This window comes from Chlorocebus sabaeus, chromosome 19, assembly GCF_047675955.1.
Source record: "Chlorocebus sabaeus isolate Y175 chromosome 19, mChlSab1.0.hap1, whole genome shotgun sequence".
Classification (NCBI taxonomy): Eukaryota; Metazoa; Chordata; class Mammalia; order Primates; family Cercopithecidae; genus Chlorocebus; species Chlorocebus sabaeus.
Genome location: NC_132922.1, coordinates 29,462,426 through 29,489,838, shown reverse-complemented (window position 1 = coordinate 29,489,838; position 27,413 = coordinate 29,462,426). Strand labels below are relative to the sequence as shown.

The window sequence follows — 27,413 nt, the reverse complement described above, 5'->3', positions numbered from 1 at the left end:
CATAGTAAGGAAGGACTGGGTGGTCTGGGTTTAAGGCCTAAGAACTGTCTCCGCTCCTGTAAGCCTGCATTAGCCCTGTAACCTAAGGGTCCTGGAGGTCCTAAAACCTTCTGCAGAGAAGGCTCCAGGTCCACTGGGCCTTGTGGGTGGAAGAGCAGAGTCACAGCCCTGCACTGGGACGTAACAGGTGTGGCCTTGCTAGGGCCCCAGAATCGGACCAGAGTGGGTGGGAGGGGGCAGAAGCTCCGAGAGCACCCCCTTCTTCCTGAAGCCTGTACCTGTCAGACACCTCCCAGGACCCATTATGTGGTTCCCCATGTCTCTGCATATTTTCATTCAGCTTCGAGTAGCTCTCCAAACTGCATTCCAGGGAACCCCCGTGTTAACCTGTGAGGGCCTCCAAGAAGGGGGTCCAGGTGGGGCATGCTGGGCGGGCTCTGGGTTTCTTTACAGGAGCTCTCATAGACGTCCTGGTGTGGCCTGGGAATCTACTACTGAGTTGGGGGGCGGTCTGAGTCCGAAACATTCCTGACCTGCCCCTCAAAGAAAGGTCCCACTGAACAGTCTGGAACGCTGTTTTGCTGAGCTCCTGTCACCACTCAATGAGGCACAGATGGAGTGTGGAGGGAGTTTCCAACACACAGTGGACCCCGCACAGGTGTCTCTCCTCGGGTGGTTGGGGAGGGGAGCACAAGAAGGCACTGAGGTCAGAGCACAGCTGCCACCAGCACCTGGCACCACAGGGCAGTCTGGCCTACAGGGTATTTTCTAAACCTGGTATGTGAATGGGTTCCATGGGGCACCCAGCTGCCTCTAAGACAATAAGGGCTTGTTGTGAGAATAGGAATTGCAGTAGGCCCCAAGAAGCTGCCAGACGCACATGGGCACCATGTATAGGGCTTCTCAGAGACGAGAGCAGGGGATGGAGAAGTGTGGGATCAAGAGGGTGGCCCCGAGCAGGGGGCTGAAGCGAAGACCAAGGGGATTCATGAGCCAGATCCAGGGAGGGGGTCTCCCAGCCCCGCCTGCTCCACTAGACTCCTCTCCTGCCGGAGCCATGGCTGTCAAGGCCGCCTTCCTTAAGACATCAGGGCCACTGCTTGTGCACACAGCTACCATCAGCAGCACGGATTGAGACGGGGTGTGAGTGCAAACTGGGTCTACTCCCCAGGGTTCCAGGGTTGGGGCATCCCTGCCCGTACTGCTAGGGTGTAGAGATAGCAGGGAGCACTCGGGGCACATGTGTGCAGGCTGAAGGGAGACGTATTGGGTTTCGGAGAGGGAAAGAGGGCCCCACAGGTGCCCAGAGACACGGTAACCCTCTGACGTCACTGCACCAGCAAAGGGGCCCCAGCTCTGGAGAAGATAAAATGCATTTTAATAGTTTGAAGTGCCATGAAGTGTCTGCATGGCACTGTAGCCTGGGTGAGGGAGGACAGGGCCATCATACGAAGTAGGCGGCCAGGGCTGACATCTTGTCCTTGGGCCGTCTGGGGTTGGGCTTCCCAGGGGGCCTCCTGGCCCGGCCCCGCCCTCGACCCTGCCTTCTCCCTGGCCCGCCGCGGTGCATGGGGTGGCAGGAGGCCGCATGCTTCAGCTCCACCAGCTCCTGGAAGACGGGGTCACAGAAGACACAGCCCATGTGCTGCGTCTCGTCGCCCGGGAGTGGGGACTTGGCCTTGTTGAAGTCCACGTCAAGCAAGGCGGCCTCACAGACACTGCAGGTGTCGGCGGACACCCGCACGCGGTGGGCGTTCTCGAAGCAGTGCGCTACCACGCTGCACTTGTTGCAGGCCACCTTCCACTTGGGGCCCGAGGTGGGGTCCAGGACCAGCACGCCGCTCTCGCATTCCACGCACTGGCCGATGCCCAGCATGCTCAGCGAGTGCTGGCAGGAGGGGTGCGTACACTCGTTGCAGCCCATGCCTGGTGGGAGAGGGGAGCCCCGTAAAGGCATGCCCACTGTGCCCACCTGCCCTCTGCGGCCTGCTCCCAATGCCTCAAGCTCCTGGATCCTTTGTCCCAGCAGAAGGAACTCTTCTTGGCCTCGTTCATGCTTTGGCTCCTGGCTGCCAGTACCCCTGTTTTTTGCTTATCTGAAACCTTCTCAACTTTTAAGGCCCCTTGCTGGCGCCATCCCAGTGGGTTTCTGTCGACTCCATCCCCGCTTTGCTTTGCTGCCACAGCTCGTTACTGGTAATGCCACATGACCCTCGTGTCACTGGCCCACATGGGACTACCCTGTCAGCTGCTCTGGAGGCAGCAGGAGAGCGGGCATGGGGTCTCACTTTCCCAGAAGCATGGGTGCAGACTGAGGCCTGAGGGGGCTCTCTGCAGAGCACATGGTGAACGTGGGCAGACACTTCACTCCTGCTGGTTCCTGGTCCGGCTTGGCGCTTCTCTGTCCTGCCTGCCTGGACACATGCACTCCCTCCTCCAGTAATGAGGACGAGGATGAGGATGGAGGACAGTGGTGGATGCTGACTGGGGGTGTCTGCTCACCGGGTGGGTCCCCCGACTGTTCCATCCTTTTGCTCACTCAGCTCCAGAGGGAGCACTGCACACCTGTGCCCAGGTCCTGAGGGTGGACTAGGGTTGCCTGCTCAATTCTGACACAGAGAGGGTGTGGCAGCACTGCCTGAGGCCTGACCAGTGCCCCAGCTACATCCAGGGTCTCTCGTCTCAGTGCCAATGAGTGCAGGAAAGGCCAGGGTGAGGGGTCCCCTCAGAGTCCGTCCTGGTGCAAGGCAGGGGTTGGCACTGAACAGAGACTGCTGTTACCCATGGGCAGGAGGGAGCGGCCACACTCACCTTTCTTCATGTCTCGGAAGGGTGGGTGGTTGTAGCAGTAGGGGCACAGTGGGTAGCTCTTGCCCCGAGAGCCTGATGACCACAGGACCAGCTCGAAGTCATCCAGAGGGCAGCGGAGCTCCTTGTAGAGCTTGATGGTGCCATTCTGGGGCAGTGTGTAGGTCTCATCGCAGTGCGAGCAGTGCAGGCGGCTTGGCTTGGCCTGCGGCAATGCCAGGCAGGGGGCGTGAGGGTCACTGGGGCCACCACCTGGCCTCCACCCCCACTCCTCTCATAATACAAAATATGTAACCTGTCATGCAGAACCCGTGACACACTGCCAGGCGAGGAGCATGAGTCTCCGGCCCTTGCTCCATGCGTGCAGATAAAGGCAGTTCTAAAATCTCTGTGCGTACGTTAATGCCCATGATGGCAAGTGGCATGGTGTTCGGGAAAAACACACCACGTGTGTTTGCGTGGCCTAATGGCTGTGTGTTGTAGGGGACATGGGGACACTGGGTATTTTTTGGCAATGCTGCTTTATGCTCAATCATTCTTCTGTGACAACCAGGACAAAGAACATGATTCCTGCATGACCAGCGATAAAGCTGAGGCCTACAGGGGTGAGGAAGCTTGCCTGAGTTAGTGTTCCCTGCACCTACCTGGATGTACTTCATGAAGCGGTGGCACTTCCCACAGCGTGAGAGGGGCTTGCCTGTGGCCGCCAGCGGCGAGAAAGACACCTCCATTAACTCATCCATGCCTGCGGGCAAGCAGAGTGCAGGAGTCATCTCCCTCCCAGCCTCCAGCAGAAGGCTCCGAGTATGAAAGGGTCCCTATAGGTAGTGGTTTCTACTGCCCCGTGTGTCAGGGGCGCATGCTCCTGACCGTGTGTGGTGTTCCTGCACCTGCTCTTTCAACCCAGCCAGGAGGTGTCACTGCCCTCGCCTATGGAGCCCAGATCTGGGAGCTGGTCCCATGTGGGGACCTAGGTCCCCAGGTATTGGTAGCGCTGACAGAGACACCCCGCTGGTGAGGGGCAGGCCGGAGGCAGACTCTACCGGCAATGGAGTCGACAAAGTAGTGGAACTTCCTCTTGAACACGTCCAGGGTGTGGCCCAGGACCTGGCGGTAGTCGGCCTTGCCCTGGGCGATCAGGTTCAGCTGCTTCTCCACTGCACTGCGGATGGTGGGGAGCACCAGCTCTGCATCTGCAAGTGGGCAGGGGGCAGATGTTGCCCTGAGCACTCACACCCAGGGCCATGCCACCCCCTCCCAGGCAGGGCTACTGCCCTGTTCACCTCTCCCGCTCTGGCCCCTGCCCACCAGTCCACGGCCTCAGATGGTACCAGGCTGGCTCTTATGACCCCAGACCTTTCCTGATTTTCCACCTGGAAATCTCAGGCAGAGTGGCCAGGGACGTCCTGTGGCTAGAACCACATCACAAATGAGCTCCAGGCCGCCCTCGGGCCAGTTCTGTGTTCTTCCCTCTCCCCTCGGCCCCTGGGGAACCTCCAGGGAACAGGGCTGAGGCACCTTTGCCTCCCCTTTTGGTTCCCTCACACGTCTGTTCAGCCTTCAAACACACTGAGCTCCTGCCCTGGGCAGGTCCTGGGGGTCCTGGGGCAGCGCCCCTTCAGTGGGTATTGAGGGAGTGTGTGTGGGGCTGGGGGATCACTGCAGGGCAGGGGCCTGTCTGGAGCGGGCAGCAGAGCCGACGCCCAGGGAGAAGTCAGGGAGCTTCTGTGGGCCCTGGAGGCAGGACTGAGGAACTCACCAATCTTGTAGTAGCCGTGCACCAGGACGATGCCGAGGTTGGTGGGCTTGAGCCGGCGTCCGCTCTCCACGGTGACGTAGTTGCGCTGGCAGATGTTGTTGATATGCACAGGGATGCTGGCATCTGTGCCTGCAATGTACAGGGCCCCAGGGTTCCTGGCCTGCCTTGGACATGCCCCATTGAACCACGTGCTATAGCACCTGTCACGGGGCTGCTGGTGCTCAGGCCTTCTCACTGCTTCTGGGCCACAGGAGGGAGGGCTGTGCCCTGAGCACCCCCTGCACTGTGCTGGGCACCAACTGCATGCATTTCATGTTCTGCCTTGAGAACACAAAGGCAGCCCTCCCTGCACGGGGTGCCTACTCCTGCTTTGCGGCAGAGACGAGAGGCTCAGAGGTTAAGGAACTCTCCGAGGTCACAGCGCTTATTCTGTGCCTGGTAAATGTGACTTCTATGGCTTCTCCTGCCTGGATCCTGTGGCACCCACCTGCTCCCGGAGCCAGAGCCCCATTCCACCAGAACACGGAGGTGCTTACAAGCTCACTGCAGAGCTGCCCTCCCCTAAACCTGGACAGTTCTTCCCACTTCCTGTTTCCCACCTCCTCCCTCTCTGCAATGCCTGTCACGATCCCCAGGGCAGGCTCCCAGTCCCCAGGATTCCACTCTCTCACCCAGAGAACTTTCCTGGCATAGGGGCGCAGCAGAGGCTGAGGCGTTCTGACTATGGCAGGTGCCAGTCAGAGGGGCTGAAAGGAGGCTCAGGCTCCCTACAAGCTCACCAGCATGGGCAGGTGACACACACCTTCCCAAAGTAGCTCAGAGAGAATCTCACATGGGAAGAAACTGGCCTTCAGGGGCTAGGGAGCCTGCTGAGGGCCCATGGCTCTTGGCACGAGGCCAGTTCTGCACCCGGTGTGGCAGGCTGTGGGTGGTGTGTGCCGCTACCACCCCAAGTCTGCCAGGCGCCATGACGCGTGGTGTGGGCTCCTCTGCAGTGGCTCTGGTCAGGCCCTTTTTACACACTCCTGGGGGCTCAGTCACAGGGCCACCCTCACCACTCTCCTGTTGCGAAGGTTAACACCAGAGCCCTCTTCACTGTCACAAAATTGTATTGCTGATTGGGTCTGGCTCACTGGCTAGCACAGGGCTGCCAGGAGCCAGTGTCCCATCAATGGGAGAGGGCAGAGGACGCAGGGGAGCAGAGCCCACACTCCACAGTGGGCTGAGGGCTATTTCAGGACCCTGGCAAGTGTCCTGGACCAGAGAGGAGCAAGTCCAGAGCTCTGCTCTCCTGCCAAGGTCGCCATGGTCACCAGGACCCCAGCCTGGGGAGAGACACTCCCTGAGAGTCCACCTGCTGGAGCAGAGCCTGGACACAGTGGCTGTGACATCCCACAGGCCTCCAGAGTCTGTCAGCCAGGGCAGTGCCACAGGGAACAGGCAGTGCCCAGCAGTGCGAGCACCACCTGGGGAGAAGGCTCCGGCAGTGAGGCTGGCCCCCAGCATGTGAGACATCACTCACAGCCCCAGGCCTGGGGACTTGTGAGGCCACCTCTCCTATGAGGAGTGTGCACTAGTGACTACACTTTTGCTTTGATAAACTCCCCTGGGCTGCCCGTTTTTGCATGGAAACTTCCTGGTCACCCTTTGGGGAGCCCTGTCCCTGGGACAGGCATTTCTGTTCTCTCCCAGGGAAGCAGCTCCTGTTGGATCTCATTTCCCTGTCACCTGATTTCAGGACAGACCAGGTTGGCTGTGTGGACTCAGGAGACTGCCAATATGATTTCTATGAGTCACTTGGCATCTGGGCCAGTCTTCAGCCTTGTGGGCGTTAGTCGGCGTGTGCACATCCCACAGTGCACGAGGGCACATCTGGGCCTTCACAGGGAAGGCCAGGTCCTGAATGCAGGCCTCGGGAGGGGATGCCAGCTGTGGACCTGCCTGGCTGGCCACACACTGGGTCACCAGTTTCCAGACACCAGCCTGTGGACGGGTGCTGGGCTGGGCACACAGGGGTGGCGGGGCAGCTTTGTAAGAAGACTCGAAGCCTGAGTACTGCAGACGGAGCCGGCTCTGGGGCCTGGACAGGCACACCCACCGATGCCATGCTTCTCCATGAGCGTGATGAGCTCAGCCTCTGTCAGGTAGTCGGGCGGGCTCGTCTGCTTCTCCAGCATCTTGACCTCACCCACAGGGAAGGTGTCGCCCCGCTGGCAAGTGGGCAGGTTCTCCTCCAAGGGCACGCTCTGCCAGGGCATGATCTCCGTGAAGCCTGGAGAGACATGCGCCGCCACTCAGGGTCCCCAGCCTGGGTGGCCCGGGCCTCAGACCCTGGGCTTCCCATCCCCAGACACGATGTAGAATGTTTGTTTTGTCTGCCCGTGAAGGCGGGGAGGAAAGCTGGGCCCACGGTGTGACCTGGGGAGAGGACGGTCTTCCCGGAGCAGGTGAAGAGCTCGGGCCCGATCCTGAAGGAGATGGTGCTCTGCAGGTACTTGCAGTCATGGCTGACCGTGGCAATGAAGTGTCTGGTGATGTACTCATAGAGCCGCCATGCGTCACCCCCTGCAATAGGCCAGGGCTAGTCAGTTGGGAGCCAGCTGGGGGCTCTGGCCGTGAGGAGCCCCCAGTACTCTTGCTCGAGCAGTGAGGTCCTGCTTACAGAGCCGCTGTGTGGGACACGCTGCAAATCCCGGGGAAGGAGGAAAGAAAATGTGCAGGAAGGCCGGGCGCGGTGGCTCATGCCTGTAATCCCAGCACTCTGGGAGGCTAAGGTGGATGGATCACTTGAGGTCAGGAGTTTGAGATCAGTCTGGCCAACATGATGAAACCCCATCTCTACTAAAAATACAAAGAAATTAGCTGGGTGTGGTGGTGGGAGCCTGTAATCCCAGCTACTCAGGGGGCTGAGGCAGGGCGAACTGCTTGAACCTGGGAGGCAGAAGTTGCAGTGAGCCGAGATCGGGCCACTGCACTCCAGCCTGGGTGACAGAGCAAGACTCTGTCTCAAAAAAAGAAAAAAAAAAAAGAAAGAAAACGCAGAGGAAGGGAACACAAGCCTCCATACCTCAGTGGTTCCTTTCTGGCTGCAGCTCCCACCACCCTGCCTGACCTCCTGCCCCGGCTTCTGGCGGAACTGCTCTTCAGGCATTGGCCTGTCCTTCCACTGTCTCGTGACATGACACCATCGCTTCAAACTCAGACTGTCCGCAAGTGGCCCGTCTCTACCTGCACTGCTTTTCCTTCCTCATTTGCCTTCTCCTGGCACTCGGACCACGGGTACCACCTTAGGCCAGCTGGGAGGTAGGAGGTGCACCACACCCTCCCCCACGCCACCACTCTCTGCCTTGGTTTCATTCATGTCCCCCGTGGTGTCTGCCCCCTCGCCTCCCTGCAACAGCACCTGCTGCCACCTCTTCACTCCTGTCCTGGCCCCACATTAATGGAGTTCATCTTCCAGGTGGCCCCCCATCCCCACAGCCAGGGCAGGCAGAGGCTAAAGGTGCCCCCACATTGCCAACAGGGCCTGCAACCTTCACTGTCGCAGGTCGCCTTTCCCTCCCTGGAAGCACGCCGCGTATGGGTGAGAGCGGTACCTAATTCGGCCTCTGTGGCAGACTTCATGGGGGTGATGGGGGGATGGTCGCCAGCGTCGTGGCCTTTCCGCGGGCGGTTGATACCTTCTGCTAACAACCGCTTCACCTGAGGGAGACAAGGCAGAGCAGAGTCTGTGGCAGGGCTCGGCTGCCTGCCTAGGTTTGGCTGAAGTACCAGACCTGGTCCCAAGGCCTCAGTGACACAGACACATGCCGGGGCCGGCCTGGCTCCACTCACCGTGTCGGCCCAGTAGGGGTGGTTGGCTTGCTGCCGCAGAGAGCCCTTCAGGTCAAAGTTCTCAGGGTAGTGGGTGGTCTCTGTCCGTGGGTAGCTGATGTAGCCTTGTGTGTAGAGCCGCTCGGCTGTCTGCATGGCGTGCTGCGGCCCCATGCCTGTGAGAGACAGGAGGCTCTCAGAGGGCCAGGTACGTGGGGACGGCCAGGTGCCTGCCCTGGCCTATGCACTATGGCCTATGGACACAGTGGCTGTGACATCCCACAGGCCTCCAGAGTCCGTCAGCCAGGGCAGTGCCACAGGGAACAGGCAGTGCCCAGCAGCGCGAGCACCACCTGGGGAGAAGGCTCCAGCAGTGAGGCTGGCCCCCAGCATGTGAGACATCACTCACAGCCCCAGGCCTGAAGACTTGTGAGGCCACCTCTCCTATGAGGAGTGTGCACTGGTGACTATACTTTTGCTTTGATAAACTCCCCTGGGCTGCCCGTTTTTGCCATTTGGGCTCCCCCATTGTGGCCGGCCCCTCCTGGAGGGCGAGGGTGGCTCTGAGCAGGCATGGCTGGAGTGCAGAACTGCTGGCCGGGTGGACACCTGTGCCACACAGCCTTGTCTGAGGCTGAATCCTACACCCAGGATGGGCCTGATGGGAAACGCTGCTCACTCTACCCCACAGTGCATCCTCACGGGGCTCATGGCCATGGGGATGAGACATTGCCTTCAGAGCACCACTCCCTATGCACTGGCCATAACCATGCCTCAGGGCTGGCTGATGACAGAGCTCCATGCAGCCCCATTTTGAGCCCTTGGGCATTTTTGTCCTCACAGCACTTTGGGGCCATTGAGAGGGGCTCATCCTGCTACTCCCTGACCGGCAGACGCTGGCGCTTAGCTAGCAACCACTCCCAGCATTGCTGCCCTCTGAGGACGCTGGAGCCACCACTCTGAGAGGACACTGCCAATAGTTCCCTGCGGGGGGAGGCACCAATGCCTAGGGGCTGACAGCTGCCAGAGACCACCGGCTTTCCAGACACCCTCCTTGCTACTAAGGAGAAAAGGCTGAGGAGATGAGGCTGAGGGGCAATGTTCACACCAGTTCCTTGAAGGTGACATCTGGCTGGAGCCTCTCCGCTCACCAGGGATAGCTGCTCAGGGACTCGGGATGTCCCCTCAGGTGGTGACCAACTTTACCACCTTTACAACCTAAGGAGAAGTGAAATCCTCATGAGGTTCAGATCCCCTCGAAGCCTCGGGCACCACGCTGCATCCCTGGGTGCTCGCTGCTCCAGGCTGAACCTGCCTCCATGAACCTGCCTCAAGATGCCTTCTGGCGACTTGAGAGAAATGTTCCTACATACCCAGAGAAGAGCTGGCCACACGCAGCATCTCCACGGTGTTCAGGGCCAGGGGCCTCTGCTTGGCCTTTTCTTTCCTGCTTGTGGCCTCCACCTGGAAGACAGGACAGTCAATGATTTGGAGGAGGATGAAGACACCACCATAGAGGGAATCAAGACGTGTAGACGAAGGGTCTGGTTTCATTCATTTGGTCTCCCTGTTTCTCCAACTCATCCTTCCTAACAGTCTAAAGACTTGATTATTTATTCAGGACCAGGAAGGGAAAAAGAATGAAAATTATTAAAAAAAAAAAAATTTTGGCTGGGTGCTCATGCCTGTAATCCCAGCACTTTGGGAGGCTGAGGCGGGTGAATCACCTGAGGTCAGGAGTTTGAGACCAGCCTGACTAAGATGGTGAAACTCCGTCTCTACTAAAAATACAAAAATTAACTGGGCATGGTGGAATGTGCCTGTAATCCAAGCTACTCGTGAGGCTGAGGCAGGAGAATTGCTTGAACCCAGGAGGTGAAGGTTGCAGTGAGCTGAGACCACACTATTGTACTCCAGCCTGGGTGACAGACCAAAACTCCATCCCAAAACAAACAAACCTTTTTTTTTTTTTTTTTTTTTTTTAAGAGACAGGGTCCTGCTCTGTCACCCAGGCTGGAGTGCAGTGGCACCATCAGCGCTTACTGTAGCCTTGAACTCCTAGGTCAAGCAATCCTCCTGCCTCAGCCTCCTGAGTAGCTGAAACCACAGGCACACACCATCATGTCTGACCAATTTTTGTTTTTTCAATTTCTTGTACAGACAGGGTCTTGCTATGTTGTCTAGCCTAGTCTTTTTTTTTTTTTTTGAGACAGAGTCTCGCTCTGTCGCCCAGGCTGGAGTGCAGTGGCCGGATCTCAGCTCACTGCAAGCTCCGCCTCCCGGGTTTACGCCATTCTCCTGCCTCAGCCTCCCGAGTAGCTGGGATTACAGGCGCCCGCCATCTCGCCCGGCTAGTTTTTTGTATTTTTTTAGTAGAGACGGGGTTTCACTGGGTTAGCCAGGATGGTCTCGATCTCCTGACCTGGTGATCCGCTCGTCTCGGCCTCCCAAAGTGCTGGGATTACAGGCTTGAGCCACCGTGCCCGGCCAGGCTAGTCTTAAATAAACTCCTGGCCTCAAGTAATCCTCTCGCCTCAGCTTCTCAAAGTGCTAGATTACAGGCATGTGCCACCATGTCCGGCTACTTTTTAAATTATTTTTTTAGAGACAGAGTCTCCCTGTGTCGTCCAGTCTGGTCTCAAACTCCTGGCCACAAGTGATTGAATATTCTTTTCTGGAGAATTTTCTAGTGAAAGAGAAAACCTGGAAGATTGAGGAGTCAGAAGGGCTGCAGATGGAAATCCTACAGAAGCCGGCATCAGCCAAGCTACAGGGATGGCAAGTGGGGCCCGTCCCAGGGGAAGTGCCACTTCTTGCTGTGGGGAAGGCTGCTGCCTGCACCTGCTAGTACTGCTACCTCTTCTGCTTTTTCAAGAGAAGCTGGAAGGCAGAATTTTAGTATGAAATCTCATAATTTTTAAGTGCTGGTAACTATTCGGGAATTTGTGTAAACACCATACAGGTTAGTGGAGTGTATCCGTGAGCTGTGCTTGGTTGGGGTCCTACCACTCTCTACCTCTGCTGAACACTTGTTGGAAGAGACAACTCTTTGTTTTGCCTGTGGCAAAAACAATCCAAACAACTCAACCCCAGGCCTTTGCCCTTGTCGATCCCAAGTAGGCTGGTCATGGCAATGCCTTCTGCATTCCAGACCGACAGATGTGGGTGGTAACACAGAGGCCAGTTGTTACGTGCAGCAGTGAAGCTGGGCTCCCTGGCGTGAGGCCTGGAGGTGGTAACAGTGTCTCTGCAGGAATGTGATCAATGCTGACAGCCTGGAGCAGCTTTAGAAGTCTCAGATGCCTAAGACAATGGCATGGCGGGCAACAGGGCACTCAAGGAACGCCAGAGAAGGACAATGAGAAGGTGGCTAAGGAGGCCAGGCTGTGTTTCGATGGATCTGGTAGCTGTCACACCTGTAGCATGTTTACTTCAATAGCCACAGATGTGGCCCCACCCGTGCAGCCTGGTCACCTCGCCCTTTTTCTAACAGCCAAGCAGCATATCCTTTCAATTCATGGAAACCCTGAGTAAGAAACATAATCCCATAAAAGCACGCAAGCTGATTGAAATTGGAATCCCAAGCCTATATCCCCTGCTAGCTGTGACCTTGGACAAGTTCATCAATTTGCTCGTAGGTCCCTCAACAGTTGTTAACTTGAATCTCTGTGTGAGATGGAGTCCTGCCACACAGAGGTAATGCTTAGTGGGTCACGCGGAAGGGGGAGAGTGGAAGGGGTCTGACAAGGTCACAGGCATGGACAGTGCTTGGTATGGAGTGGGCATGCAGTACACTGTGGCTATTGCATTGGGCAGAAATATCTTAGGAGTATATGGGGAGTAACCTTTCGGCTTTCCAAAAAGATGTCTGTGTTTTAGAAAGGGGGAGGAAGACATGGCCTAGGATCACAGGCTGTTCGTCCAGCGGGAGGCATCCAAGGGCCACCCTCACCCAAGGCAACTGTGGTAGGTGTGGGTGGAACAGGCGCACCTGGGCTTCCTTCTCCAGCTTTGTCATGTTTAAAAACATCTGTGCGATCTCCCGGTCAAACACTCTTACTCGGTCCCAGTCCAAAAGGAGAGATCTGTCTTTGTCAGTGTTAACCTGCGGGAAAAAGCATAAAGGGTGAATGCACAAGAAAAAGTCTCCAGGTGAGCCCAATGCCAGGAAGAACCAGGACAGATGAACCTGTTCCTTGTCTGGGAGCAAAACAGCCCTGGCTCTAATGGCTCACAGCTGCACCTGTTCAGGCGGGCAGATACGCAAGCTGACATCTGGCCCTCTCAACCCCGTGCCCTGAAACCAGGCAGTCAGTCTCAGGAAGGTAGCCCGAAGCTGAAGCTGATGTGTCCTTAAGAAGCATATGAGCCCCTACTTCTCACACCACCCCTGTCTATCCCCAGTGCCTGGCCAGTGGTAGGTATGGCCACCACCGGGGTCCCAAGCCCCGTGTCAGCCAGAGCAGCTCCAAGACAGGGTCTCACTGTGTTGCTAGGCTGGAGTGCAGTGGCACAATAGTAGCTTACTGTAGCCTTGGACTCCTGGCCTCAAGCAATCCTTCTGCCTCAACCTCCCAGGCTGTTGGGATTACAGATATCAGTGACTGTGCCTAGCTGTATTAAGTCTTACAGTGAGCTTCTGTTGAGGTTTTTATTTGAAGAAAGGGTTCCAGGAATTTTAAAAAGTTTGAAAGTCAATGGCCTCAGTCCAGTGCTTGGACCTGACCACTGCAGCCACTGATTCATGTGGGGTGACCTCACCCTGCACTGCCAGAGCTGAACTCGTTCCCACTTATCCAGATTCAGCACATACAGGCCCAGTCTCTTCCCACTGTCCCCATGAAGGCTGGGGTCCCTCAGCCCTGGGCACCAGACCACTTCCAGGTATAGCTGTCCACACTTCTGCCCTCAGCCTGGGGCCTGCCGGCTGATGATGATGGAAGACTCTCAGAATCCGTGCCCCAAACCCAGAAAGCCCCAGCATGCATAGAGAAAGGCAAGGAACCTTGGCCTGCAGCACCCAGTAGGTCTCTGGTTTGAAGGACTGGATTTTATCATGTCTCTCCACGCAGAATCCCAGGGTTGGAGTCTGACACGGCCCAAAGGAGATGAGAGAGCTGTCTAAATCACCGTATTTCCCCTGGAAATATTTAGTCTGAAACCTGGAGTGAGTAGAGAGAAAGATACTTTGGTCACTGATTCACTCAAGACACTATTATGGCCACCCATGTGAGTCCAGCCCAAGGCCAGGGGTGGTGTGTGAGGGAGGTGGCACCAGGTGGTGTCCCCGCTTAGAAGCCAGTGGGGGCAGAGTGGGCATAGCCTTAGGGAGGATTCATGTGTGACAGAGCCAGTGAGAGAGTAGACAGAGGTTTCTACTGTCTCGGGTCAGGGAGCCTTCTATTCTATTCTATCTACCGCACACTCTCCTCAGGACCCCCAAAGCACGGACAAACACACTTTATCGAGCAGGGAATAGGTGATCTCTGTCAGCTAAATAAACAGTTTTCTTTAGGTCTTTTTAGTTTTTGTAGAGACAGGGTCTTGCTGTGTTGCCTAGCAGGAATGCATTAATGGGGATTCACAGATCATTGCAGCCTTGAACTCCTGGGCTCAAGTGATCCTCCCACCTCAGCCTCCCAAGTAACTGGGACTACAGGCTCACGCCACCACACCCAGCTAATTAAAACAAAATGTTTGGACAGGCACAGTGGCTTATACCTGTAATCCCAGCACTTTGGGAGGCTGAGGCAAGTGAATCACCTGAGGTCAGGAGTTTGAGACCAGCCTGGCCAACATGGTGAAACCCCATCTCTACTGAAAGTATAAAAATTAGCCAGGAGTGGTGGCGCATGCCTGTAATCCCAGCTAGTCGGGAGGCTGAGGCATGAGAATCACTTGAACTCAGGAGGCAGAGGTCGCAGTGAGCCGAGATTGTGCCACTGCACTCCAGCCTGGGTGACAGAGTGAGACTCTGTCTCAAAAAAACAAACAAACAAAAAAATAAATTTTTGTTTAGCCTGGGCGCAGTGGCTCCCATCTGTAATTCCAGCACTTTGGGAGGCCAAGGTGGGCGGATTGCTTGAGCTCAGGAGTTTGAGACCAGCCTGGGCAATACAGTGAAACCCTGTCTCTACAAAATACACAAAAATTAGCCAGGCATAGTGCTGCACACCTGTAGCACCTGTAGTGGAAGGCTCAGGTAGGAGGATCTCTTGAGCCTGGGAGGCAGAGGTTGCAGTGAGCTGAGATTGTGCCACTACATTCCAGCCTAGGCAACAGAGCAAGACTCTGTCTCAAAAAAATAATTTTCTTTTTTTGTAGAGATGGGGTCTTGTTATGCTGCCCAGGCTGGTCTCAAACTGCCAACTTCAAGCAATCCTCCCATCCTGGCCTCTCAAAGTGCAGGGATTACAGGTGTGAGCCACTGTGCCCGGCCTTCTTCAGGGTTGGTGAAATCCCCTGTTGCTCATCCTGGCTCTGGGAGGCCTAGGGGCCCCCGAGGGGGACCAGTAGAGGCAAGTCTCTGGCTGAGGGAGAGTGAGGGTGTGCCCAGGACTTCGCGGGTGTGGCCAGCACCTGGTGAATGCACAGCCGATTCGCAGGTCCAGTTCCTGGCGAGCATCCACTGAGAGCGCCTCGTTGTGGTCAGGCTCGCCCAGGCAGGCCATGGCATTACAGATGTCTGTGTCTGTGATGGAGCTAAACCTGGCCCGGAACACGGTCTTCTCACCACCATAGGCCTTGTTCATGACGGGCAGAACAGCATCAAGAACCTGGGGGTGGGGAGTGGCCAGCTGTGACCCACCTCCCAGATCCCTGCCACAGCTCCCCACACCACTGTGAAGCCTGGTTCCTTCCAGGAAAGAACACGTGTGCTCAGCCCCGTCTCCTGCCCCTGCCAGACCCTCCTCTATCCCCCTGACTTTCCAGAAGCCCTAGGCACTCCATACCACCCCGCCACATGGCTTCCTTTACTCCCATCTAGAAACATATTCAAACACTCCCTTCTTACTCCCGCCCTCTCTCTTCTAATCCTCTGCTTTCATCCCCACCAAATCAGGAAACGTTACTGCCAAGTACATGAGGGACCTCTTAGTCCCCAGACCCATCCCACATGACCCGATTCCTTGCCTTCTAGGAGGGAGGGCTTGGAGGGGTGGGTGGAAATTTTAAGAGGCTGAAGAAAAGACAGGGAAGGAGAAAAGAATGAAGGGGAAAGGAAATGGGCAAGAGCAGGAAGGCCACGGGTGGTCCCAGCGTGTGGTGGGGGCAGCTCGGGCTAAAGCACAGCAGGGGTCCTGGAGCCGAGACTCACTAGGAAGGCCGTGCAGTGGGACTAGGGTCGCCGCCGGAGCCTGGCCACGCAGCTTCCTTACTGGGAATAAGTGGCTTCATTTCTGAAGGGAGAAAGCCCCATGAGCTGCCCCCATTCTCCACTCCCAGATGCAAAGGCCCCCAGGGAGGAGCCGCCCTGCAGGGGAGGAGGGAATCTGGGAAGAGACAGAGTGTGATCGCATTTGCTGAGGGTGCTGTACTGCAACGCCAGGTGCCTGAGCTCTGTCTCACTGACCAGCTCTTGAGCCACAGGCGAGAGCTGGGGGTACAGGAGCACAGGGGCGATCCATAGGGAACAACAGCCTGAAGGGCACCAAGTGAGACCAGCAGGCATGGCCACTGTGAGGGCACCATGGCCAGGGCAAGCATGGGGCACAGGGTGTGCACAGGGAGCTGCCACCTGCTTCTCTGCAGGGCTCCCGGGGTTGGCTGGAGGCGGGAGGCATCCTGGGTAGGGCAGGAGATGAGCAGAGCGAGGCCTGCAAAAGGAGCTCAGTGCTGAGGTCGGGAATCAGCCAGCATCAACCCAAGGTCCCTGAGAAGTCACGCTGGGCACAGGATGCTGAACACCAAGCTGCCCCATGACAGTCCCATTCTGAAACCTGCATCCACCCAATTTCGCCCCTCCTATGTTCACTCATACTGTGTCGCCCCAGCAAGCAGAGGCACAACTGACCACCTTTAATACAGCCTATGCAGTTAAAAATATCTATGGAATTTCAAAATAAAGGGAGGGGAGAGGTGTTTTTAAACCAGTACAGTTTACTCCCTCCTTTGGCCCCAGGAGTGGTGTGACTGCTGGTGTCAGTCTGGGGCTGGCGTCAGAAACGCCAAAAGCGAGGACCAAACTGAGCCTCATACTCACCTCAAAGCAGATGTTCTCCCCCTCCTTGTCACAGTCCAGCCACAGCACGATGTAGTCGCAGCCTCTGCCCTCCACCTGCCACACAGCACACGTTCACATGCACCTGCTGCAGACCCAGCCCGTGCCACCTGCCCCGTGCTCCCATCCAGGACAGGGCTTGGTCCCAGGCCCTGAACCTCAGCTAGGAGGACTGGTACCTGGGTTGGGTAAGGAGCTGGCTGTGGTGAGGCTGGCTCAGCCAACAGAAAACAATTGAGTTTATAATTGATGTTTTTTGGACCAAAAAAAAAAAAAAAAAAGTGTAAGTGCAACATGATCTTAAGCCCCAAAACTGCCCAGAAAAAGGGTTCCAATGAAATAACCCTAAATGATAACAGCAGTTGTCTTGGGTAATATGATTATGAATAATTTTTTTGTCTTTCTACTTATCTGTACTTTCTAATTTTCCATAATCTGTATGCATTTGTTTTAAAATTAAGGGGAAAAAACTCCCAGCCAAACAAGCTATTTTTTTTTTTTTTTTTTTTTTTGAGACGGAGTCTCGCTCTGTCGCTTAGGCTGGAGTGCAGTGGCGCGATCTCGGTTCACTGCAAGCTCCGCCTCCCTGGGTCATGCCATTCTCCTGCCTCAGCCTCCCGAGTAGCTGGGACTACAGGCGCCCGCCACCACACCTGGCTAATTTTTTGTATTTTTAGTGGAGACAGGGTTTCACCGTGTTAGCCAGGATGGTCTCGATCTCCTGACCTCATGATCCGCCCGCCTCGGCCTCCCAAAGTGCTGGAATTACAGGCGTGAGCCACTGCGCCCGGCCCAAACAAGCTATTTTAAAAGCAGAAGGCCTGCTCTCCAGGACTGAGGGTTGGCAATGGCAACTGCCTTGTGTGTTGGGGGTGCCTGCAGGTGCCTCATGGGCCAGCAGGGGGCACTCACAGAAAGAGCTAGCAAAGGCCCCCCTGTCCAAGGGGGATTAGGACTCAAGCAAGGGTGGGCAAGGACAGCTGTGAAGGGTGGGGAGCCCGGGTGTGCTCATGCCCAGGCCAGCCCCACGCACCTGCAGGAACTTCACCATGTTCAGCTTGGGGTTAGCTTCTTTCTTCTCCGTGGGAGCTTGGCTGAACAGTTCTGCGGGGTCCACTTTGTCCCATTTGTTGTATTTTCCTACAAACCAGTCACAGTGACATTGAGTCACACCTCACAGTTCACAGGGGCTTGGTCTCTGAGACCATTATAACCCCAGGACGATGTTGGTTTCATCCCACAAATGAGGAGGGGAAAGCTTGGAGAACAATTTGCCCAGGGTCATCATGATGATCAGAGGCAGAGCCAGGATGTGGGTTCAGGCCTTTGGTAACCCCCTTCCCTCCAGCCTCCTTTCTGCTTGGCTGCTGAGCTGACACCACACTCTGGCCAACCACAGGAGCCAAGCAAGCTCTCCGGGGGCTGCCGCTCTGGCCTCACTTCCGGGACTTTCCCTGTGGCTGGGAGCGTCATTCCTGGGGCTCTCTTTGCCTGAGCACTGGACCCCACCACTGGTGTCTTCATTGACACTTCCAATCTGAGTTTCTGGAACTCCATCCTTCCACCCAGCACTCTGTGGGGGCACACATGTGCGCAGCCATTCCTGTTAAAGGACCCATTTTTTGAGCCTCATGCCCAGCACATTCACCTACTCATCTACAGAGGCCCAGTTCTTGTGTGCTCAGCTGTCTGGCTTTCTTTTAGGCCCCATTTCTTTTTTTTTCTGAGACAGGGGTCTCGCTCTGTCATCCAGGATGAAGTACAGTGATACAATCATGGCTAACTGCAGTCTCGACCTCCCAGCCTCAATCCATCTTCCCACCTCAGCCTCCCAAGACTACAGGTGTGCACCACCATGCCGGCTGATTTAAAAAGATTTTTTTTTTTTTGGTAGAGACAGGGGTCTCACTATGTTGTCCAGACTGGTCTTGAACTCCTGGGCTCAAGCGATCCTCCTAGGCCCCATTTCTTGCATCCTGGGAGAATGGGGTCAGACAGAGCCAAATTCAAATCCCAGCTCCCCACCTGCCAGCTGGAGATAAAACTTGGGGTCCAAATGCTCAGCCACACAACTCAGTCACCATCATTGTCATCACTGTCATCAATGAGCAGCAAGGACAAGGGCCGAGGCTTTGCTGTGTGCTCTGCCGAGTGCCGAGTGCTCTGCCCTCACTGTCACACTGAATCCTTACAGTCTTGGGAAGCAGATGGCATTGCTGTGAGACCCATTTCACTATGAGAAGTGTAAACTCACAGAGGCTGTCAGTGCCCTCGTCTCCAGCCAGTGAGCCGGCAGAGCAGGGGGAAGAGCCTGGATCAGACTCTTGCCAACCACACGGCCCTACACCTACACCCAGCAGGTCACTAACACCAGCACTTCCAAGGTAACTGATAACAGTAACAATATAGGAATGACAACGACAGCCACCAAATGACCGACAGACGATGGTCAACTCAGCAACAGCAGCAGGCTTCTCTCAAATGCCTGCACAGGTCAAGCCCTTCCTAAGATAGGTGCCGCCACTTTGTCTACATAGGACGGTGCACAGGGAATGCAGTAACTAGGGGGTGCTGCTATGATGGGGACCCAGGGCTGAGCTCCAGAGCCTGGGTTCTGGGCACCACACCCAGGAACCCTCTCATCACCACTCCATGATCTGCTGGCCTGATGACTCATGGAGTTGGGACAAACTTCCCTGCCTAGAGGAATCTCCTGGCTTCAACTGGACCCTGGCCAGTGCCACGCAGAACTCCCTTCTGTAGGATGGAGGGTAGAGGGGCTTACCCAGGAAATCCAGGGTCATCACATGACCACAGACAGACGTCATCTTGAAGCGCACTGGCTGGCCAGCAAAGGTCCCAGTGTACTCGTGGACTGAACAGGCCCCATTCAGCCCTTTATGTGAGGACAGGCTCCCTGGGGATGAGGAAGCACAAAGTGACTGGCTGCTTCAGCTGAGCTGAAGACACTGTGGAGACCCTGGCCTGGACGCCACCTCCCAGAGGGCCAGAGTCCTTCCTCAGAGTGGTGAGTGACAGCATTCCGCAGACCGCTGAGGGTAATCGGGCACTAAGAGATGGGACGGCACTCAGGGAAAACAGCATCTGCCAACAACCTAGCACAGAGCACTCTCGATGCAGAGCCCTAGGCTGCCAGGAGCCAGGGGCAGGCGGGCAGGGGTGGGCTCTTTCTTTGTATTTATGTTTTCACTCTTCAATTCCATTTTTGCCTTACTTCATTGAAACGTTATTCATCATTTACTAAAATGGGACTCTAGATCTACTCTAGGTTACCAGAGACCTTCTAATTATTGAATTCTCACCCTCTCCACTGACCACACTCAGCCGTACTTTCTCAGGTTCTGGGCACCGGGCACCACTTTTGGGGCCTCCTGTCCTCTGCGGACCATGCCTTCTCAGCTGAACGAGGGTCTCTTCCCCCTTCAACTGCTGGACCCAGGGGAGGTCAGGTAGGTGCCTGTCATTTCTGGGTACCCAGCATCCAAAACTCTTCCTATTTGGAGGGAATTCAAAGATGGGGGGAAACAGTACCCTACCAACCACCCCAGTGGCCAGAGTTGGGGGTGAGTGGCAGACATTCCCTCTCCAGCTCCCTGGTGTCTCAGTAGTGTCTGTGGCCACAGCTCAGTCCATTGGCTACTCTGGAGTGACGTGAGGTCCACAGGACAGTGGGAGTATCCAGGGGTGACAATGCCTGGGGCACAGCCTCATCAGACCTCAACTGGGGTGTGGTCCTGGCTGTGTCTCCTTCCTTCCAGGACTGGTTTCTGCTACCTGTACCTAACAGCCCTGCCAGGCCTGGCATGTGGACAATGACTGTCCTTCCACTTCATTGTAAGCTGTGCCTTGTGCCTTCTGGGAACCCCAGCTTTGGCACACTGCCAGGAATGGAAGCAAATGCACCCCACTGTGACATACTGAGATGCTTCATTACCACCTGCTGACCGAACCAATCTACCCCAGCCAGGGTGGAGTCACATTAGGAAAAAGAAATGTCCTGTAACACATAAACGGCCATGCTTACAGACCAAAGCAAGAAAGCATGCGCAGGGCTGGTCTCTCCTACCTCTAGAGAGGATTTTGGCAATTGACTGTGCCAAGGACGGCTTTTCGGCAACCATGAGCACAGTCTTCATCTTGTCTCAGCCCTTTACGCTCCAGTTTCGGGGCACTGGCAGTGAAAAAGTTTAGACTCCACTCTTCTGCAGCATAGCACTATTATCAATGCTGACCCCTAAAGAGAAGAAAAGACACTCAGGATAGCAATGCTGTCAAAAGAACGTATACCACTACAAGGAAACTCACTTTAACAAAGAAAAAACAAGACCAACCTGAGGCAAGAAGAAGAAAAATTAGGGAATTAGGGACACTTGAAGACATCTGAGATTAAAAAAACACAAACAAAAACAAAAACAAAACTACCAGGTCAACTGAAGTGGCTGAGATGATCCTGGGAATCTGGCTCCTTAGGTCCATTTGATTCCTAAATCCACGCTAGGAAGATGCCGGGACCTGGGGATCTCCAGTGATGGGTCAGGCCAGGTGGATGCCTGGCCCTCCTCTCTGGACTGGCTCTTCCACCTACAGGTGGACTCACCTGGAGAGAGGAACCATCATGGCCGAGAGCAGCACCACCCCCTCAGCTAAGCACTTGGATGCCCCGGGACACTTTACAAAATGCAGATGTCCAGGCTGGGCTCCCCAGGTCCTTCTGATCCATGATGGGCCTGAGACCCTCTGGCTAGTCGGTCCAGCACCAAGCAGACATCAGGGCTCTGTCACATCTCTCTCCCACCTATTCCACTCCACCTTTTGCTTTGCAGGCCATGCTCTGGCCAGATTAAATCAAATATCATCATCTAAGCAAACACTCACTTGAAGCCTCTGTGCCTGCGCTCCCCTGCCTGAGAGAAAGCTCCACCAGGCCTGGAGGGTGCAGCTGGACGGCCCACAGGCCCAGCTCAAGTCTCCCAACACCACCGGCAGGATAAGTCAGCCCTCCTGTGCTCACGGCTCTTGGGCTAGGTCACCATTCCAACCCACTCACATTATGCCATCATCAGCGACTACCTCACCCCCGAAATAGGACATGATGGGCTTTGTTCTGAATCACTGTTGGTCTTTGCAACAGCTTTCTGTGCCTGACACATGACATTCAATACCTGCTAGCCAAGTAAAAGAAAACCACATGAACTCTTTTTGTTTTTTCAATCATTATCAATGTAGCACTGATGTTTATAAACATAGCATTGTATTAAAAAAAGAAAAAAAGACTTGTATTGAGACAACTGGGAAACCTGCTGGGAAAAAAAATAAAGTTAGACTCCTGCTTCCCAACTCCCACTAAAACCGATTCCAGATCTAGCAAAGGTTTGAGCAGAAACAATGAAACCAGAAAAATATTAGGAAAAATATGTGCTTTTAAAATAAATCTCATGAGCCGGGTGTGGTAGCACACGCCTATAGTGTCAGCCACTCAGGAGGCTGAGGCAAGAGGATCGCTTGCTTGAGGCCAGGAGTTCAAGGCTGTTGTGTGCCATGACTACACCTGCAGATAGAACAGCCACTTCACTGCAGCCTAGGCGACAGCAAGACCCTGTCTCAAAAAAAATAAAAGCAAAATAAAATAATCTCAGCATGAAGAAAACAACCACCTAGATGGGCACGGTGGCTCACGCCTGTAATCCCGGCACTTTGGGAGGCCGAGGCGGGCGGATCACTTGAAGTCAGGAATTTCAAACCAGCCTGGCCAACATGGCAAAACCCCGTCTCTAATAAAAATACAAAAATTAGCCAGGTGTGGTGGTGGGTGCCTGTAATCCCAGCTACTTGAGAGGCTGAGGCATGAGAATTGCTTGAACTCAGGAAGCGGAGGTTGCAGTGAGCCGAGAACATGCCATTGCACTCCAGCCTGTGCAGTAGAGTGAGACTCCATCTCCAAAAAAAAAAAAAAAAAAAAAGAAAAAAAAAAAAAACAACAACCACGTAAATACCTTTGTGGTATCACATCATGTCCAACAACACTCACGGAAGAAACTCAGAACTATAATGAGCTTGTGCTTATCATATAGGGAGAGACTCAAAGTCGTTGCACACACAGCAGACGAGGGTGTGGGGAAGTTAAATGGGAACAACCTCTATGTGTAGCAATTCAGCGATCCCTCTCAAAGTACAAGTGCGCATCCCAGCAATTCCACTCCTCGGAATGAACGTTAGTCCAGTTATTTATTGAGCACCTACTACATGCTTGGCCTAGTCCAGGATGCAGGGAACACAGCACAAAGCAACATCAGGTCCTGCCCTCCCAGAACGCATGCTGTAGTATGGGAGCAGGGGAGGGACAGGGCAGGGCTGGGTGACACCTAGGAGAAGAGTCCAGGCAGGAGCAGGGAAGGTGAGGTCCTTGGGGAGGAGATGGTTAGGCACAGCGGCTCGTGGGGCTGAGGGAGGGAGCAGGGGTGTAGAATGTGGGTCTGCTCTAGGGTGCTGGGAGGCAGCAGAGGGTTTGCATAGGTGTGGGATAATCTGACTTCAAGTGTTAAAGGGACGTCTCTGGCTGCCACATAGAAGAGGATGACTGGGCCCTGGGTAGCAGTGGTGGAGGCTGCGAGGGAAGTCAGAGTCTAGGCAGACCTAGGATGGGAGGGACATGGGAGAGGGAGGGGAAGGTGAGTCAAGAATGATCTGAGGCAGGGGCTGGGCATGGGCTCACATCTGTAATCCTAGTGCTTTGGGAGGCCAAGGCAAGAGGACCACTTGAGGCCAGGAGTTTGAGAAGAGCCTGGTTAACACAGTGAGACCTCGTCTTTACAAAAAAGCAAAAGGGACAATCCATGGCTTTGGCTTAGGCATGACAGGAAGGGACTGGCAGTCTGAAGTGAGACTTCAGGTGTGTTAAATGTGACCTGCCCATTGGACAGCCTGGGTGGCCTGGAGGAGGTGGCAGCAATGTGGAAGAAGCCTAGGCTGGGGGTCGGGAGATGAGGAGCTAGCAGGGTGAGTCAGGAGGGGTAGGGTCCCGAAAGCCACCGGAAAGAAACAGGAATTACAGAGGGGCCCAAGGTTGGCATGCTGACCCAGGGAGGGCAAGGGCTGTGAGACAGGTGGAGAGTGAAGTCACCCGGTGAGAGTCACAGGAGTCAGTGGTGGGCCCTGGCAAAACTGTCCATGTGGACTCTGAGTCCCCAGGAAGCAGGACAGGGCAGCGCTGGAGTGGACTCAGGCTGGGCATGGTGGTGCCTGTGATGAACCACATCACTGAGGAGTTCTCTGCAGCATTATCAATCATGATAAAAGATTAGAAACAAGCTGATGTCTGTCAACAGGGAGGTGGTTAAATAAAAGCATGGCATTCTCTGGCCGGGTGTGGTGGCTCACGCCTGTAATGCCAGCACTTTGCGAGGCCAAGGCAGGAGGATCACGAGGTCAGGAGATGGAGACCACCCTGACTAACAAGGTGAAACCCTATCTCTACTAAAAATACAAAAACTTAGCTGGGCTCGGTGACGGGCGCCTGTAGTCCCAGCTACTCGGGAGGCTGAGGCAGGAGAATGGCGTGAACCCGGGAGGTGGAGCTTGCAGTGAGCCAAGATTGCACCACTGCACTCCAGCCTGGGTGACTGAGTGAGACTGTCTCAAAAAAAAAAAAAAAAAAAAAAAAAGCATGGCATTCTCTACAGTGGAGCATCTGGCAGCATTAGAAAGGAAAGCATCTGCTTGGTACATACTAACGTGGATCAGATCACTGAGATAAACCATGCTAAGAAAGCTGGGCACGTAACGATGTGTAAAGAGCACTGTCATCTGTGATCACACATATGTGTGCACACGTGTGCATTTGATTATGAAGAGGCAATATGTCTGGATAGAACATAAAACAAACAGTCCAAGCAGTCACCTGGAGCGGGTGTTAGGGCCTGGAGGTCAGGGCTGGGGAGGCATCCTCACCACATTCTCTTTTGTACCTTTTACATTTAGCACCTGGACACAAGTGACTGAGGAACAAGAACTAAGACAGGGTACTTTAAAATAAAATAAAACCAGAAGAATAAAGGAGGGTTGGAAAGGGCATTGTTCAGAAAGGATGCCAAAGGAACCTCCTTCACTAAAGGGGCTTCTGCTGCTCGTCATGCTGTGCGGGGGAAGAAGTCTGAGGTGGGCCTTGGGCTGTCAACCTTGTTCCCCACTTAAAAGATCACAGGACCACAGTGAAATCAGTAAGCTTGACCAGAAAGCTGCCCCAAATAAAATGACAATTTGCTTTTTTCCTCAAAATAAGTAAGTGGATGCTTCCCCTAAATACACAACCATTCCAGAGTGAAAGAGCCGAGGCCTTGTGGAATGATGGCACTGTCTGCAGATGCGCTCTCCAGCCCATGACAGCTCCAGCTGCATGTTCCACAGCTCTGCTGCGCACCCACCTTTTCTCCCCATGTGCCAGCAGGCTTCGGCCTAGGCCACTTTTCCCCCTTAGTCTACTTGCTCTGACCCCTGCCCCTCCCCCTCCTGAAGACTGCATCTGGCATCAGCCGTCTGTCTCTCCCACAATTGTCAGGTTCATTGCCATATTTCTGGCACCCAGCATGCATTAAATGCCTGCTGAGTGAATGAATGAACAACCAAGGTGGTTGTGACTGGCCTCTGCTCTCCGTTCTGGGGAAGTTTTGATTATACCAAAATCAGAGGCCCAGAAGTGAGGTTTAAAAGAGACCTAGGTACTCCCCTTCCCTCACCCTGGGAAGCCAGAGGCCAAAAGGGAAAACTCGCAGCAGAGGCGGATTGCTCTGTGAGGGTGTGAGTTTCCCATCTCTTCCAAAGTAGGAAGTTTTGTCTTAAAATGTTTCCTCAGATTTTCTCATGTCTATGCCACAGAGTAGCCAGCAATTATGTATGACATAACCAGGACACACCAGGGACCAGGCAGTCCTGCCAGCATCCTAGGCAGGGACTGTGGGGTCAGAGAGACCAGATCTCCAGTGGCTGGACTTGGTTGTTCTAGAACCCGTGCCCCAAGCCTGATCCTGCCCTGCCTCTGTGAGCATTCTGATGGAACAGCAGCCCAGCTATGCTTCCCTGTAGCACTCACCACTACACCTGGTACAGCCTCCATCTACTTATTTGGCTCGTCTTACAGCTTCTAAAATGTAAGTAAGCAGCACGAGAACAGGGGTTTTGCTTTCTTCATTCTCATGGTAAACAGACGGTGAGCAAATACTTTGGGAGGCTGAGGCAGGTGGATCACCTGAGGTCAGCAGTTCAAGACCAGCCTGGCCAACATGGTGAAGCCTGGTCTCTACTAAAAATGCAAAAATTAGCTGGGGGTGGTGGCGCGTGCCTATAATCCCAGCTACCCAGGTGGCTGAGGCAGGAGAATCACTTGAACCCAGGGGGCGGAGGTTGCAGTGAGCCGAGATGGCGCCACTGCACTCCAGCCTGGGCGACGGAGTGAGACTCGGTCTGAAACAAAACAAACACAAAAAAAGAAACAAGCAGATGTGGCTTGGGAGTAGGCCTAGCAGTGGTCTGAATAGCATTAAAATTCCTAGGATTTACCACCTCAGTAACTTTACAAATACTTTTAGAATCAGGAAAAGAGGAAAACAACCATTTATTTATTTATTTATTTTAGAGACGGAGTCTCGCTCTGTCGCCCAGGCTGGAGTGCAGTGGCGGGATCTCAGCTCACTGCAAGCTCCGCCTCCCGGGTTTACGCCATTCTCCTGCCTCAGCCTCCCGAGTAGCTGGGACTACAGGCGCCCACCATCGCGCCTGGCTAATTTTTTGTATATTTTAGTAGAGACGGGGTTTCACCGTGTTAGCCAGGATGGTCTCGATCTCCTGACCTCGTGATCCGCCCGTCTCGGCCTCCCAAAGTGCTGGGATTACAAGCTTGAGCCACCGCGCCCGGCAACAACCATTTCTTAAGCTCCTCCTTTGTACTAGGCACACCATAGTTACAAACACTATTCAATCTTGCCAACAACCCCATAAGGCAGGTGTTGTAATTTTTTAAAACCGTGAGTAAATGGAGGTTCAGAACAATTCACACTAGTGTCAGGTGACCTTGGCAAAGGAATCCCAGGACTGGCTAGCCATCAAGACCAAGTTAGGCTGGCCTCTCAGGTCCTGTTTCCAAAGTTGAGAAGATAAAAAGGCAAGACGAGGAACATCTTACCTTTCACTTCTGCGAGAAATTATTTCCCCTGGATTCCAGCTAATTCGTTCACAAAAGTACCCCACTTCATTTTCAGACAACAGGTCAGAGAACCTGGGTGTCCTCAAAACCCAGCCAGGGCCTAGGGGGCGGCGAGTGGAAGCTGCCTGGACGTGTACCGCACCAATCTGGGCCCCGGCGGCTGCAAAGCCTCCCTGAGCCTCAGTTTCCCTACCTGTGAGACTGGGACAGCAGACCTCACCTCAAATTGCTGTGGGAGGGTTCGGAAAACAAAAGTATTAACCACAGCGCCTGCTCCCTGCAGGCACAGGGCGGGCCCATCTCCACCTTCCTGAACCCCTACAGCAAGCCCCGCGGGAGAGGATCACCCCCGCCAAGGAAGAGGCAACAAGAATGCAGAGCCCGGCCCGGGCCCTCTCCCGAGCTCGCGGGTCCTCCGCCGGCCAACGTTGAGGAAACAAGCCAGAAAAAGGCCTGCGCTTCCCGCCTTTTTGAGCCGCCCAGCGAGGGGCCCACAGCCTGCCGCTCACCTGCAGCTACACCTCGCATCCTGCTCCGGTCCTTGCTCCCGGGGCGGCCACCGGCAACCCCTACTTCCGGGTCCAGCCGCTTCTGGC

The 27,413-nt window shown here is 54.9% G+C and overlaps 1 protein-coding gene across 4 annotated transcripts; it reads right to left on the bottom strand.

Moving 5' to 3' along the window:
* Window positions 1-1,357: 1,357 nt before the first annotated feature.
* On the bottom strand, window positions 1,358-27,413 carry TOP3B (DNA topoisomerase III beta). Of its 4 annotated transcripts, XM_007974907.3 has the most exons (19): window positions 27,327-27,380; window positions 21,045-21,219; window positions 20,689-20,856; window positions 19,387-19,518; window positions 17,635-17,741; window positions 16,584-16,658; window positions 14,960-15,156; window positions 13,386-13,542; window positions 12,372-12,485; window positions 9,754-9,844; window positions 8,402-8,556; window positions 8,164-8,269; window positions 6,986-7,132; window positions 6,666-6,839; window positions 4,568-4,696; window positions 3,852-4,001; window positions 3,453-3,553; window positions 2,812-3,013; window positions 1,358-1,926 (listed from the first exon to the last, which is right to left on the bottom strand). In XM_007974907.3, exons 3-19 carry the CDS (start codon window positions 20,756-20,758, stop codon window positions 1,445-1,447), a joined length of 2,589 nt encoding a protein of 862 aa, XP_007973098.2. In that variant the 5' UTR covers window positions 20,759-20,856; window positions 21,045-21,219; window positions 27,327-27,380; the 3' UTR covers window positions 1,358-1,444. The 4 variants fall into 4 exon arrangements, 3 of the variants coding, with proteins under 3 accessions (XP_007973098.2, XP_007973097.2, XP_072863069.1); XM_007974906.3 differs by lacking the exon at window positions 21,045-21,219 and having other exon boundaries at window positions 27,327-27,413; XR_493635.3 differs by lacking the exon at window positions 21,045-21,219 and having other exon boundaries at window positions 1,818-1,926; window positions 2,289-3,013; window positions 27,327-27,413.

Coding starts and splice junctions, on each gene's coding strand:
- TOP3B (XM_007974906.3), bottom strand. CDS start 20,758: ATGAAGACTGTGCTCATGGTTGCCGAAAAGCCGTCCTTGGCACAGTCA. Junction 12,486..13,385: donor ACTGGGTGCTGCAGGCCAAG/GTTCCTTGCCTT, acceptor TTTTTCCCGCAG/GTTAACACTGACAAAGACAG. Junction 8,270..8,401: donor ACCCCTACTGGGCCGACACG/GTGAGTGGAGCC, acceptor TGTCTCCCTCAG/GTGAAGCGGTTGTTAGCAGA.